Consider the following 12582-nt stretch of genomic DNA (forward strand, 5'->3'; position numbering starts at 1 on the left):
AAAACTTTATGTGTTTCAAAATTTAAAAGATTTTTCTCAATCTGCTTAATATATAATTTTTAATCAATTAATTTATTAAAAATGATAAGATAATCTGTCTAGATTGATTTCCTAAAAGATTTAGAGTCTTCAATTTTCTCTCAATCTCTTTCCTTTTCTTTTAATTTCCTAAAATCTCAACAATTTGAAGCCATTTACATGTAATCCAATAGTTGATCATTCAAGGTAATTTAAATAGAATTCAATAGTTGATTTTCCTTGGTCGTGTTATGTAATGAGAGTTACTTAAATCTCTTTAAAAGAAAATTGGAGAGGAGATATTCAAACTTAAAATCTCTTCTAATAAAATGTCACTAGATTGATATGAATAATTGAATTCTATTGAATAAATTTCTGAATTTGAATTTTGTGTTAATAAAAAGAGAAAATAAGATTAAAAAAAAAGGAGAAAAGGATCCGGTATTAAAATCCTTTGATGCAATAAACTCTCAATAAACATATGATTTTCAATAAAATCAATAAACTCATAAGTCATAACTCACTCGTAATTTATTATTTATGCATGATGTAAGCTTACAAATTTTTCCTCTCTAATATTGTGCATGAGCGGGTGTAGAATTGTAAATTGCAATGAATGGAATTCGTTTTTATTCGGTCGGACAATGAATGAAATTCATTAAAAGAAAAAAGGCAAAAACATAAAGCTTTTTTTGTTTTTTTTCTCAGAAAAAAATCCTAAGCTTGATAGCTTAAGCTAAGCAGCTAAACAACCACCATTTGGAAACTGGAAAGTAAGCAAGAAGACAGTGAAGCTGAGACTGTCAGAGTCCGAGTCTGAGACAAGGGACATAAGCGTCATTACATGATTTGTCAAGGACTTACAAAGACCACCTAAATAATAGAGAGTCAGACAGATCATTTATACACACCACTGCACTACAAATACAATTCGGTTTTTAAATTCTCTCCATCTCTCTCTCTCTGTTCTCTGTTCGCCGGAAAATCCATTTACCGGCGACCCAAATGCGACCCGACCCACATCACATCCTCCCTTGTAAATTCCACTAGTACCAGATTCTCGAACCCAAAACCACACAATGTCAGTGTACGACGCGGCGTTTGTGAACACGGAGCTGTCGAAGCCGACCTCAATCTTCGGCCTGCGTCTTTGGGTCGTCATCGGAATCCTCATCGGCTCGCTCATAGTCCTCACGCTCTTCCTCCTCTCGCTCTGCCTCACCTCCCGCCACCGCTCCAGGGCCCACAAGGCCCACAACATGGCCCAACGCCAGCCCACTACCACCACCGACTCGCCCGCCACGCCAGTCATCTCCAAGGAAATCCAGGAGATCGTCCACCACCACCACCACCAGCCGGAGCTCCACGTCGAGATCGGGAAGCCCGACCACCGCGTTGTGGTGTTCTCGGACCGGGCCTCCAGCGGCGAGAGCAGGGGCACTCTCAATAGCGGCGGTGGAGGCTGCGCCGAGACGGCGTCTTATGGGAGCGCCAACGTAGTGGGCCCCGAGGTCTCGCATCTGGGTTGGGGGAGATGGTACACTCTTAGAGAGCTCGAGGCCGCCACAAATGGGCTCTGTGAAGAGAATGTGATTGGTGAAGGTGGGTATGGGATTGTGTACAGTGGGATTCTCAGTGATGGGACTAGAGTTGCTGTGAAGAACTTGTTGAATAACAGGTACTCTAAAATGGCTTTGCTTTTTTTTTTTAAAAAAAAAAAGATAAAAACTTTCATGTGTATTTTATGGTTTTGGGTATGATTTGGATATGGGTTTTTGGTGGTTTGCTGATTACACAAGATTTTGATGTGGATTGGAATTTTTGGTTGGTGAATCTATGGTCCGGTTGCTGAATAAGTAAGCAAAAATGAAAAAAAATTCCAAGTTTTTTTGCGTTCTGTATTTTTGGGTGTTAAATTGATGTACCTTACTAAAATAGAAACGCTCAGAAACTAAAAATAGAAGGTATTTCTTTTCTTTTTTTAATTCCCAATTGGCGTTTGAATATATCTGATAATTGTGGTATTTTAATTATATCTGATAGGGGTAGAAGGATGCGTTAGGTATAACCGAATGAAGTTGACATCATGTTTGCAATTTGAAAATTTTTCCTGTAATTATTTCCAACGTGAGGTTTTCTGTTCCTACATTTTCTCGGCAACCAAACAGGGTATTTGTGTGTTGGTTAGATTAATTGTTGGTTACTGTTTGCAACTCTTTTTTGGTTTTGTTCCCTTTTTGTTCGTTATTCTTCTCTTGCGTTTGTTAGAATTTGTGCTGTAAAGTCACCTGCTTTCTGAAAAAGAAGAACCCATCTTCATTTTAACTTCCTTGTGCTCATAGTCAAACTTGAATGGATGAAGTTAGCACCAGAATCTCTCTCTCTCACACACATTCCTTTTGCCTTGGCTCTTACTGTTTAGTGAATGGCTGCTATGGCCAACAATTAACTGATAGCACTTTCTGCTTTGGATTGTAGAATAATTCCTAATCGTTTATATGCATGCATAACGTATTTGCTGTTACTGATTGATTATCAGGGGTCAAGCTGAGAAGGAATTTAAAGTAGAGGTGGAAGTAATTGGGCGTGTGAGACACAAAAATCTTGTAAGGTTGCTTGGATACTGTGTTGAAGGTGCATACAGGTATTGATGATTTATCTCAAGAAAACTGGATTTTGAGTTTGTGGTTGTTGTGAAGTATAAGATATCGATCAACTTATGGTTTTGTTTCTTAGGATGCTTGTGTATGAGTACGTTGACAATGGCAATCTGGATCAATGGCTTCATGGGGATGTTGGTGAAGTCAGCCCTCTAACATGGGATATCCGTATGAACATTATACTGGGAACAGCAAAAGGGTACTATAGTTATAGTAGTTCACACACTTCTTTTTATTATTATTATTATACTCCCACATTGATGCATGTAAGTGCCACTCATTTGTTGTTTCCTCATTGTGTAGGTTGGCCTATCTTCATGAGGGTCTCGAACCAAAGGTTGTTCATCGTGATGTGAAATCCAGCAACATACTAATTGATCGCCAGTGGAACCCCAAGGTATCTGATTTCGGGCTTGCTAAGCTCCTGTGCTCTGAGAACAGTTACGTGACAACTCGAGTGATGGGAACATTTGGGTTAGTTCATACTTTTGTCTCGATTTCTTTTTCTAAAGATTTTGTTTATTTGTGATTAACCTAAACATATGCATCAAGACTCATATAGTTAATAAATCTCATATTTGGTGGTTTCTTTAGTTATGTTGCACCAGAATATGCTTGCACTGGAATGCTGAACGAGAAGAGTGATGTTTATAGCTTTGGAATACTTATTATGGAGATTATATCTGGGAGAAGCCCTGTTGATTATAGTCGACCACAAGGAGAGGTTAGGTTTGAAATATATTTTTCCCCCTCATGTATCTGAGTTATCTTTTGCTCCTGCCTCCTGCTAACTGTAAGTTGGGATTTAATTAATATTTTCAGGTGAATCTAGTTGAATGGTTAAAAAATATGGTTGGAAGCCGAAAATCTGAGGAAATAGTTGATCCCAAGCTGCCTGAGATGCCTGCTTCAAAAGCACTTAAACGTGCTCTGCTGGTTGCTCTTCGATGTGTTGATCCTGATGCCACAAAAAGGCCGAAAATGGGACATGTGATCCACATGCTTGAGGCTGATGACTTGCTTCGCGATGTATGTGTCATGAAAAATTAATATCAAGATTCTTGATGACCTTTTGTTCTTGATCAAATATGGAACCCTTCATCCATTTTGTCATTGATATGCAGGACCGCCGAACTGGAAGAGAAGCTTCCCGATCAGATCCTGATCATCAACGGGAGAATCATGTTGCAGTGAAGATAGGGGATAATCACTTGAATGGAGGGAATTCTGATACTAGTGAAGGTGATAATGGTAGGAGACATCATCAACCTACAAGGTGGAGATGACCCATTGAAGGATTAGGTAACTAACAGGTTTTAGTTATCTCCAAGTTTTTGAAGCTCATTTTTCTTCTACCCTGATTTTGGCTGTATCTTCAATAATCTGCATTTGTTCCATGCTTAGTTACATATCTTTTTAGGATGTGCATCAAATTCGGATGCATTTGTACACTTGAAAACAATTTGTACCCATCATTCTTATAGGAAACATAATTCTTTATTATTGTTTTATTTGTAAAACAAGATGTTACATCAAAGATATATATAGATAATTAGATATATAAACTCTTTCTCAGTGTTCACATAATAAAGTTACTTATGTGCATTCCCTTTTAATTATTTTAGTTGCGTCAAGAGATGGATTACTTAATGCATGCTTATCATGTTCATGCTTGGGTTGTCACCATCACTGCCAGCCTCAAAATCAGACGGTGGTGAGTGGTGGGACCCATTTACCAGTTAACTCTGATAGGAGCACTTAGATTACATCAACATCAGTGCCTTGGATGGTTTCTGGGGAATGGACCCAGCAACCAGCTAATGCAGTTGACAGTTTGACACAGCTGCTGCTTCTACAAGCCTCTGAAGCTTCTTATTCATGTGGTTTTTTCTTGTCCTTGTTGGACCAGCAAGCTGGGCAACTAGGATATGGGCTGGAACTGGGCCCTGGGGTCATGGTTTTGGTTTCACCATCAATTGCAGAACATGCTCTTGCCCTTGAAGCTTAATATTGACACTTGTCTTGATGAATGATGGAGAAAGCTGGCCATGGATGTTTTTGGGGAACCCTTTTGTCTTTTTTATGCAGCCTGCAATGTTAGGCTGATTTCTGGGGGGTCCTCTCTGCTTGTGGATTTATGTTCTTAACTATTTTAGTATTCACTTCCTTTGGGAAAACTAAATGCCTGTCTTTATAGCATCTAAGACTTTTTTAATGCATTTCTTTGTGGTGGCGTGTTGAATTGAGCAAGCAATTTTGTCAGAGAGCCATGTGCAACTGGGCCAGGCTTGATGTGAGGAAAAATGATAGAGAATGCATAAAACTATAACCAAAATAAAAAGAGAAAACTATTTCTCTTAAAAAACTATTTAAATTAGTGGCAAAAAAAGAAAAAGAAAAAACTATTTAAAATTGGTTTTGTTTGTGGTTTTTAGTTATTATTTTATAAATAATTTCATATTCACTTTCTCCTCCATCCCTCACATCTATAATCTCTCCTCATGATTCTTTTACATATTTTGTATCTTTAATTAATGGAGGTGATTTTCGCATTCCACTTTTCTCTACTCGCACTTTTTTTATTTTTTCAATTTTTTCTATTTGTTTTTATTAAGTGAAATCTCAAATTACTCTTAAACTTTTTTTCTTATACAACTTCATTTCCTTTACAGAATATCTTTTTGTGATTTCTGCCTCAAATGATCCTTTTCATAGAAAACAATCCAGATGTCCAAAATCAAAGCACCAACAATCTTTCTAAGAACCTAGTTGGTGCTCTGAATTTGTTGAAATTTTACATATTCTAGAAGTAGTAGTACTAGGACTAAGCATGTATGTCTTTCCTATAAGTTCGATTAGGTGCTCAATGATTTTTGAAACTAAAACCAAACATATTAAGGCAAAAATGTAATGGCGTTTGCTCAATTTATCTAAGGTTTATCTAAGGTTTCTCCTGACACATTTCTGATTTTGATTGGCATAAAACAATGAAATTAATTGAAATACTGAACAAATATAATACAAGTAGAGAGAGAGAGAATGTTGTAGATGAAAATTAATTAACCAAGCAATGAACATAAAGAGATTCTCTAAAGAAAATGAAGTTATTCAGGAAATAAGGTCTAGGGCAAAATATGAGACTTTACTTAATAAAATTATATGGAAAATATTTAAAAAATAGAAGAAGTGCAAATGGAGAAAAATGGAGTGCAAAAATCGCCTTCCTTAATTAAAAATAAGACAAAAAATCAAAACCGAAAGCATACTAAACCAGCCTTAAGTAAACGGGTTGTGAGTTGTAACTATTTGTGATAACGGGTTGTGTTTGTGCCGAATAATTGTTAATTAAACTTGATTTGTTTAATTAAATGTGTCAAATGATTCTACACTAATCCCACACATTTATTAATCGTGTCATACTTATGTTGATTCGTATATTTTGTTTTCTAAAAACTTAATACTAAGCTCTCTCTATTTCTACACCAAACCCGAGATATCTCAAAGTTCTTGATACATTTACGGATTGACCTTAAAGCATCCACCTTGAAGCATCAAAGTGTGGAACTTGAGGCATTCTAGAATGGCCTTGAGTGATGGATCTTCAGGCATCTCAAAGGTGTACCTTGAAACATCCTAATGTGTACATTTAGACACTCCAAGGTGCACATTGAGACAAAGAAAATCCATTTAATCTTGATATTAGCAAAACCACAAAAGAATTATATGTTTATTTGAGAACTCATACAATCGGAGAAAATTAATCATTTGCTTCATATAATAGGAGTTAAAGAGGTTTATCGTGTCACAATCAAGTTACTCGTGCTTGGTACTAACTTGGTCTCTTTAGTTTTCGTGTTAATGAGTAATGCTATATATGATTTGGTTTTAAGTAATAGTGACATGATAAAACTAACTTTACATTGAATTCAAGTCGTAGCATAGTATCACGTTAAAAATTGTCATTTTTTGTGCAAATAGCATTTCTTTGCCAATGTCAATCAATACTGTTCATCTAATCATATTTAGGATCTCCGTGCATAGAGTTTAGCGAAAATTTATTCACAACCATTGAAAACCCACCATGTTTCTTGCAAAAAGTATATTAAAAACTTTTCACCAACCGCGTGACAATAGTAACATATGAGCAACCCCAATCTAAGAGAACCACTAAAAGATGAGGTAAATGATGAGCCTAACTTTATTTGTAATGACATGTCAAATTTTGGGCCTCTAATTGATAAGGTAAACTCATAGTTAAATTTAATCTAAGAGAAAATTATGGTATATTTGATCAAATGTCAAATTAGAACAAATTGGGTCCACTTACTGTTTAATGAATAAAAAGATATAACATCTTCATTGTTTCGTCAATTTCGATAAAGTAGCTTTTACCAAAACAATAGAAGAATATTTGCCTCATCCATTAGAGTGACAAACTTCTGAGGTAACAAATTTTCATGTTAAAGTACCATATAAGTTAGTAAAAGACACTTTTGGCCTATATATCTGCTAGGGGTGTAAAATGGGCCAGGCCGAGCTGTCCCAAGCTGAGCCCATCAGGCTTTACAAAAATTAGGGCCGAGCCGGGCTTAAAAGGCAGAATGAGGGCCTGAAGCCCATCCTAGTGAATTTTCGAGTTTGGACTTTCAGCTAATTCAGGTTTTAGTTTTGGGCTCATCATACTTTTTTATTTTTGAAATGCGTAATTAACACTAAAACATTATAATAATAAAAGTAACAAGAAAAATATATGTAAACAAAATAATTCTTACCGATTTTTATGAATATTGGGTTAAAAAATACTTCTTCTTGACTTTATAATATGGTTAAAAAATATTGTAAAAAATTGATTTGGATGGGCTTCGGCTTTGGGTTTGCGGCCGGTCTTCAGGTCAGGCTTCGGGCCGAGTTTGTTAAAAAATTCTTACGCCCAATGCTCGCCCAAAATATTTCCGTTTCAAACGGGCTTGGGCTTTATCGTGTTCAAGTCGGGTCTAGATTAAATTTTTTTTCGGCCGAACAATTAGATTTTGGGCTTTTGGACCATTTTTACACCGGTCCATTGGAGATGCTCTAACAACCGAAGGTTATCGAACCCCAGCGGAAATATCTAAACGTTACCTCTCTACGACTCTACTCATATTCACCCACGTGGCCACTCTCCCGTGCATCCCTCGGTGAGCCTATCACTTTCACCTCACCAACTAAAAAACCAGCAGAGCCTCAGCAGCCTCACAATTTCAACGAGACTCAAAAAACCGAGTCACCGATACGGAAACCTTCAACGAAATTTCTCGATCTATCTTCTGAATCAGGTACGAACCTCTCCTTCTCTTTTTATCTATCTCCATGTCCCTGCTAAACCTTTGATCTGTTTACCATATAATCAGAAAGAAAGTTTTCCCTTTTTGTTTGTTGTTTGAAATTTAGTTTCATTTTAGATTAGGATCAGAGGTTAGGGTTTCAGTTTCCAATTTGTCAAATTTCACAATTATTGGTGCAGGTTTCTTAAGATCTAACGGCTTGGTAAGTAAGTCGGTGTATAAATGTGTATTTTCCTATTATATGTTTGCAATTTACGTACTTCTGCCAAGTATTTTTGTATGCGTATGTAATTTGATTGGGTAAAGCTTTAGGCTTTGTTTAATTTTGTCTTAGATTATAATAATTGTGAGATTAGTTTTAAATATCTGGGGCTATAGTTTTTGACATGAAACCTTTGGCTAGAAATTTGGGGTTTCTTTATATGTAAGAGATGGCTAGGATTATCAGTGTTGGTATTTGATGATCGCCGTCTGGTACCTTAGAAAGTGGGAGAAAATCGGATGACACATAGGTGCTTTTGTTTTCCCCCATAAAAAATTTGCTTTGCGTTGTGTTATTTTGATTCTGTTTATCTGTATCTCTATTTTCCTATAGAAATATATAAGATTAAGATGATTTTTGTTTTGTTTTTTAAATTTTTTTGAGGGTGGGGTTGTATGTATGGCTTTGTATTACTTTAGTACATCGTACATAAGCTGTAACTTGGTTAAGTTTATTATGAAATTTATGAATGTTCCTTAAAGAGTGTAAATAACCCTTCTTTCACGCATGAAATTGTTTAAAACTCATGAAGTGGCATCCGCATATTGGTGGCTATTATAAATGGAAGAAACAAATAGAGAAAATTTGTATTCTCTGATTTATCTATTTGAAGTGGTCTTGTCAACTCAACTAGGCAGGCTATTTTTTTTTTTTTTTTTTTTTATGTAGTTTCATTATTCTCCCTACTGGAGTTAAGTGGAAGACTGCAGATGTATATTTGTTGAATTTAACATATTTCATGTTGTCGTCTCCTGGATGACTAGAGCACATGGTAGTGAGCTTTTTGTCTTGCAACACATTACTCTTGAATCTTGATAGAGGTTGTCCAACAATTGGCTTTTGAAAAGAGCTAGTTTTGTAAATGTTCACGGTGCCTTTGATTCTGTCATGACCTATTGGATGACTTTATGAGGCTGATTTACAGCTTGATATCTCATCATGTTTATGACTTGCTCACTGTGGGATGACTTTCAGAGCTGATGTACATCGCATTTATTTCTTATTGCAGTGAATAAACCACAATGAGTCGTCCACAGGAACCACACCGACCTTTCTTCCATTTTGGAAATCCCTTCCGGATGATTTCAGCAAAGGGTTCTCATATGTCTCCAAGGGTTCTTGCACTGTTGAATGCTTTTGAGGAAAAATTGGCTGGGAGGATGAGAAAGCTTAACCCAGAAGACAAGGATGATGTCCTCAGCCTGTCATGGATGAAACTAGCAATGGAGTCACTTTCTGGAACTCATAATGATATAAAAACCCTCATAACTGAGATTGATCTCCCTGTGAGTGACTGGGATGAGAAATGGATTGATGTGTACTTGGACATCAGTGTAAAGTTGCTTGATATATGCATTGCTTTTAGCTCTGAGCTCTCACGTTTAAGCCAGGGGCATCTTTTTCTTCAGTGCGTTCTGCATAATTTGGATTCAACCTCTTCGAAGCAATTTATTCGGGCCCGTTCTTCACTCGATGACTGGAGGCATCATATTACATCAAAGAACCCCAGAGTTGAGATCTCTAGTGCCATTTTGGACAAGCTTGTGGAATCACTTGATCTGCCAAAGGTTAAGAACTCAGCCAAAGGGAAAGTTCTGATGCGTGCTATGTATGGCGTGAAGGTGTTGACGGTGTCTGTTTGTAGTATATTTGCTGCAGCCTTTTCTGGTTCTGCAAAGAAGTTGTTAGATTTGAATGTTGCTGAGACATATCTGTGGGCACAAGCATTTACTTCTTTACAGAGTAATGTAAATGGGGAAATTAGAAATATAATTTCCAGTGGAAAAGTTATTGTAGTGAAAGAGCTGGAAGCAGTTGATAATATTGTCAAGAATTTGTATCCCATGATCCAAGATGGCGCGGACCTTGCTGAAGGGGAAGCATTCAAGAATTCTATTTTGGATTTAGAAACAAAGGCGCAAAAACTTTCTCAAGGACTTGATCTTCTTACAAAGGAAGTAGATGGCTTCTTCCAAATCCTTTTAGGCGGACGTGATGCTTTGCTTTCTAAACTAAGATCAAGTGAAACAGTCTTTGACCGGATGCTTCCGGGAAACGTAGTAGGGCAGGTTGTGAGATAATCTTAGCGACGCTAAATTCTCTCCTTTATGCAGGTGGATTTAGGTATGGGGCTTGTTGTTTTCTGGTTTTTGCAAGTATACCATCATGTATGGCTTATTGTAATCAGTATGTTGTAAGTTGTAAGATAAGTTATATTCTTAATTTACTAGTTTGTATTAGTATGTTGTACTATGGATTGACAATGATATATGAAAGGGTTTGGATTGAATTCGTGGGAGTTTGTACCATTGGCATTGAATTATCTGTTTTCACTTATAGTTCACTTGTGGAGAATATGTGCCCTACTATGTGTATTAAGATATACAAAATTACTTGGCCAAAAATAAAAAAAAAGATATACAAAATTACTCTCTCTCTCTCTCTTCATTGGTTACCCCCAAAACAAAAAGGGAAAGAAAGGAAAATTGAAATTATATATAAGCTTATTCTGAAGAACCTATTGATTAGCATGTGGGGGTTGGGGCTTAATTTTAAGTCTACACTCTGAATATAATATTAGCCCCTAATCTTGTTATCTTTCTGGGAGGACATTCATCTCTCACCTTGCATCCTCCTGGACTGGCTGTTCTTTCCTCTTGACTTGTGCAAATGCAGGTGAGTACCAGTACATTCTGTATCATATGGTTCATATTTTGCAAATATCTGTCAATTAGCCTGACCTACTTAATGAGCTCCTGTGTAGAAGTAGCTTTATAAATGTTAAGCTTCTTTTATCTAACTGAATAAATATGAATGTGATTTGGTATATACTGCACTTGGTAGTAATCTTGTATCTAGTTGGTGTCGGATCCCAGAGTGGGGTTGTATGATTGATGAATATGTGATTGTATTTTCACACAAAATGACTTCGATTGGCATTTTTCCAATGCAATCCAACTGAACTGGGTGGATATATTTGAGCAATTGTTTCTTAAACTTGGCAGCTGAAGATCGACCTGAGGTAAAATTTCCAGCTCCATTGCATCTGGATTTTATTGAGATACTACTGTCTACTGCTTCAAGGTCCTCACTAATATTTGGTTTGGATAAGACTCCAGGAAGAATTTTCCAATGCATTTAGCAGGTTTTGGGCATGATCCTGGATTTTAATTGAGAATCACATCTAGTCTTTGGGTGTGTTATTCAGCCAATTCCTTGGGTTGTGTAGGTAGGTTGATGCAATTACATAGATGGGACCAAGAGCACCACCCACCATAAGAAGCATGAGAGAAGATGTTAATGGTATAGCAGCAAATGCACCCACCAACTAGGGCTGGGACTTTTGACAGTTTTATTGGTTTCTTCTTCAGTAGATAGCAGACCTTGTGGTTGTGACTTGTTTGGCTGCTGAGAAACTCTGGTCCCTTCCTGGGGTCCAGGCCTGGGCATATGAAAGTGAGTGGAGCAAAACTTACCGACTATGGGTGTACACATTCTGGGGTGTCTACCTCCCTCATCAAGTGCCTACGGGTGAGTGGGTGGGTGGGTTGAGAAATAATTCAATTGAGGATGTAGACATCAAGACAAGAGCATCAAAATGATTCGTGTTAGATTATTCCTCCAGTTAATATGAATCAAGACTCAACCCTCAAAGAGCGTTTGCTCTACGCATGCAGAGGCCTGCGTGCTTTCTTTCTAATTTCTTTCCTTCTCATTCAGTCAAAATCAAAATCGTGGAAAAGTTGAACTTTCCAACACCATCTTGCATCTGAGAGGAAGCCACTAACTTCTTCAACTTGGACTTATAAATTGAACCAAGACTTTTCGCTCTTGCTTGCATAATGCATTATGCATTAATATGATATTTAAGTCAGTGATTAACTAACAAGTATTTTAATTATCAAAGCAAAATCACTGTCACCAATGTACACCTTACCTACCAAAGCATCCAATCCATGAATGATGAATATAACCTGTATAGTTATGTAAACCTACCAAACCAGCCAATCCATTATCTAAAGAGGCCACCTATCTTAAAAGCATATATGACCCTACTCCTTATTAATTTGTTTGAAAATTGAAATGGAATGATCCAATGGAATCTGCAATGACATCATGCTGCTCAAGTCATGGCTATGAAATTTGAGTTCATGTTCACACTTTCAGATTGGAAGGAAGCTTCTCTTAAAGTAAAAGGGTCAAAACCATGCCTTTGGACTTCTTGAAATAGTTTCTTTTCCGAACATCTACAATTGTAAACCATTGATGATTTGATTGGTGTGAGATTTAATCATAGACTTTTTAACAACTAATTATC

The 12582-nt window shown here is 36.8% G+C and overlaps 2 protein-coding genes across 5 annotated transcripts; both read left to right on the forward strand.

Annotated features, from left to right (window-relative positions):
- The first annotated feature begins 814 nt into the window (after window positions 1–814).
- LOC147290552 (putative serine/threonine-protein kinase At1g01540) lies at window positions 815–4797 on the forward strand. 3 transcript variants are annotated; one of them, XM_086238835.1, is made up of 8 exons: window positions 815–1696; window positions 2558–2662; window positions 2755–2877; window positions 2982–3152; window positions 3273–3402; window positions 3501–3707; window positions 3803–3980; window positions 4588–4797. In XM_086238835.1, the coding sequence occupies exons 1-7, from the start codon at window positions 1098–1100 to the stop codon at window positions 3962–3964; spliced, it is 1497 nt and encodes a 498-aa protein (XP_086094961.1). In that variant the 5' UTR covers window positions 815–1097; the 3' UTR covers window positions 3965–3980; window positions 4588–4797. The 3 variants fall into 3 exon arrangements, with proteins under 3 accessions (XP_086094961.1, XP_086094960.1, XP_086094958.1); XM_086238834.1 differs by lacking the exon at window positions 4588–4797 and adding an exon at window positions 4304–4440; XM_086238832.1 differs by lacking the exon at window positions 4588–4797 and having other exon boundaries at window positions 3803–4294.
- Window positions 4798–7847: 3050 nt separating this feature from the next.
- Window positions 7848–10556, forward strand: LOC147290553 (protein BPS1, chloroplastic-like). 2 transcript variants are annotated; one of them, XM_086238836.1, is made up of 2 exons: window positions 7848–7993; window positions 9274–10556. In XM_086238836.1, exon 2 carries the CDS (start codon window positions 9287–9289, stop codon window positions 10343–10345), a length of 1059 nt encoding a protein of 352 aa, XP_086094962.1. In that variant the 5' UTR covers window positions 7848–7993; window positions 9274–9286; the 3' UTR covers window positions 10346–10556. The 2 variants fall into 2 exon arrangements, with proteins under 2 accessions (XP_086094962.1, XP_086094963.1); XM_086238837.1 differs by lacking the exon at window positions 7848–7993 and adding an exon at window positions 8054–8204.
- Window positions 10557–12582: the final 2026 nt, after the last annotated feature.

Source organism: Dryas octopetala, chromosome 3, assembly GCF_963921425.1.
Source record: "Dryas octopetala chromosome 3, drDryOcto1.1, whole genome shotgun sequence".
NCBI classification, from domain to species: Eukaryota; Viridiplantae; Streptophyta; class Magnoliopsida; order Rosales; family Rosaceae; genus Dryas; species Dryas octopetala.

Excerpts from the sequence above, each read along its gene's own strand:
- LOC147290552 (XM_086238835.1), top strand. The coding sequence starts at position 1,098 with ATGTCAGTGTACGACGCGGCGTTTGTGAACACGGAGCTGTCGAAGCCG. Across the intron at positions 2,878-2,981 it reads ATACTGGGAACAGCAAAAGG|GTTGGCCTATCTTCATGAGG; the intron begins GTACTATAGTTA and ends CTCATTGTGTAG. Across the intron at positions 3,403-3,500 it reads ATAGTCGACCACAAGGAGAG|GTGAATCTAGTTGAATGGTT; the intron begins GTTAGGTTTGAA and ends TAATATTTTCAG.
- LOC147290553 (XM_086238836.1), top strand. The coding sequence starts at position 9,287 with ATGAGTCGTCCACAGGAACCACACCGACCTTTCTTCCATTTTGGAAAT.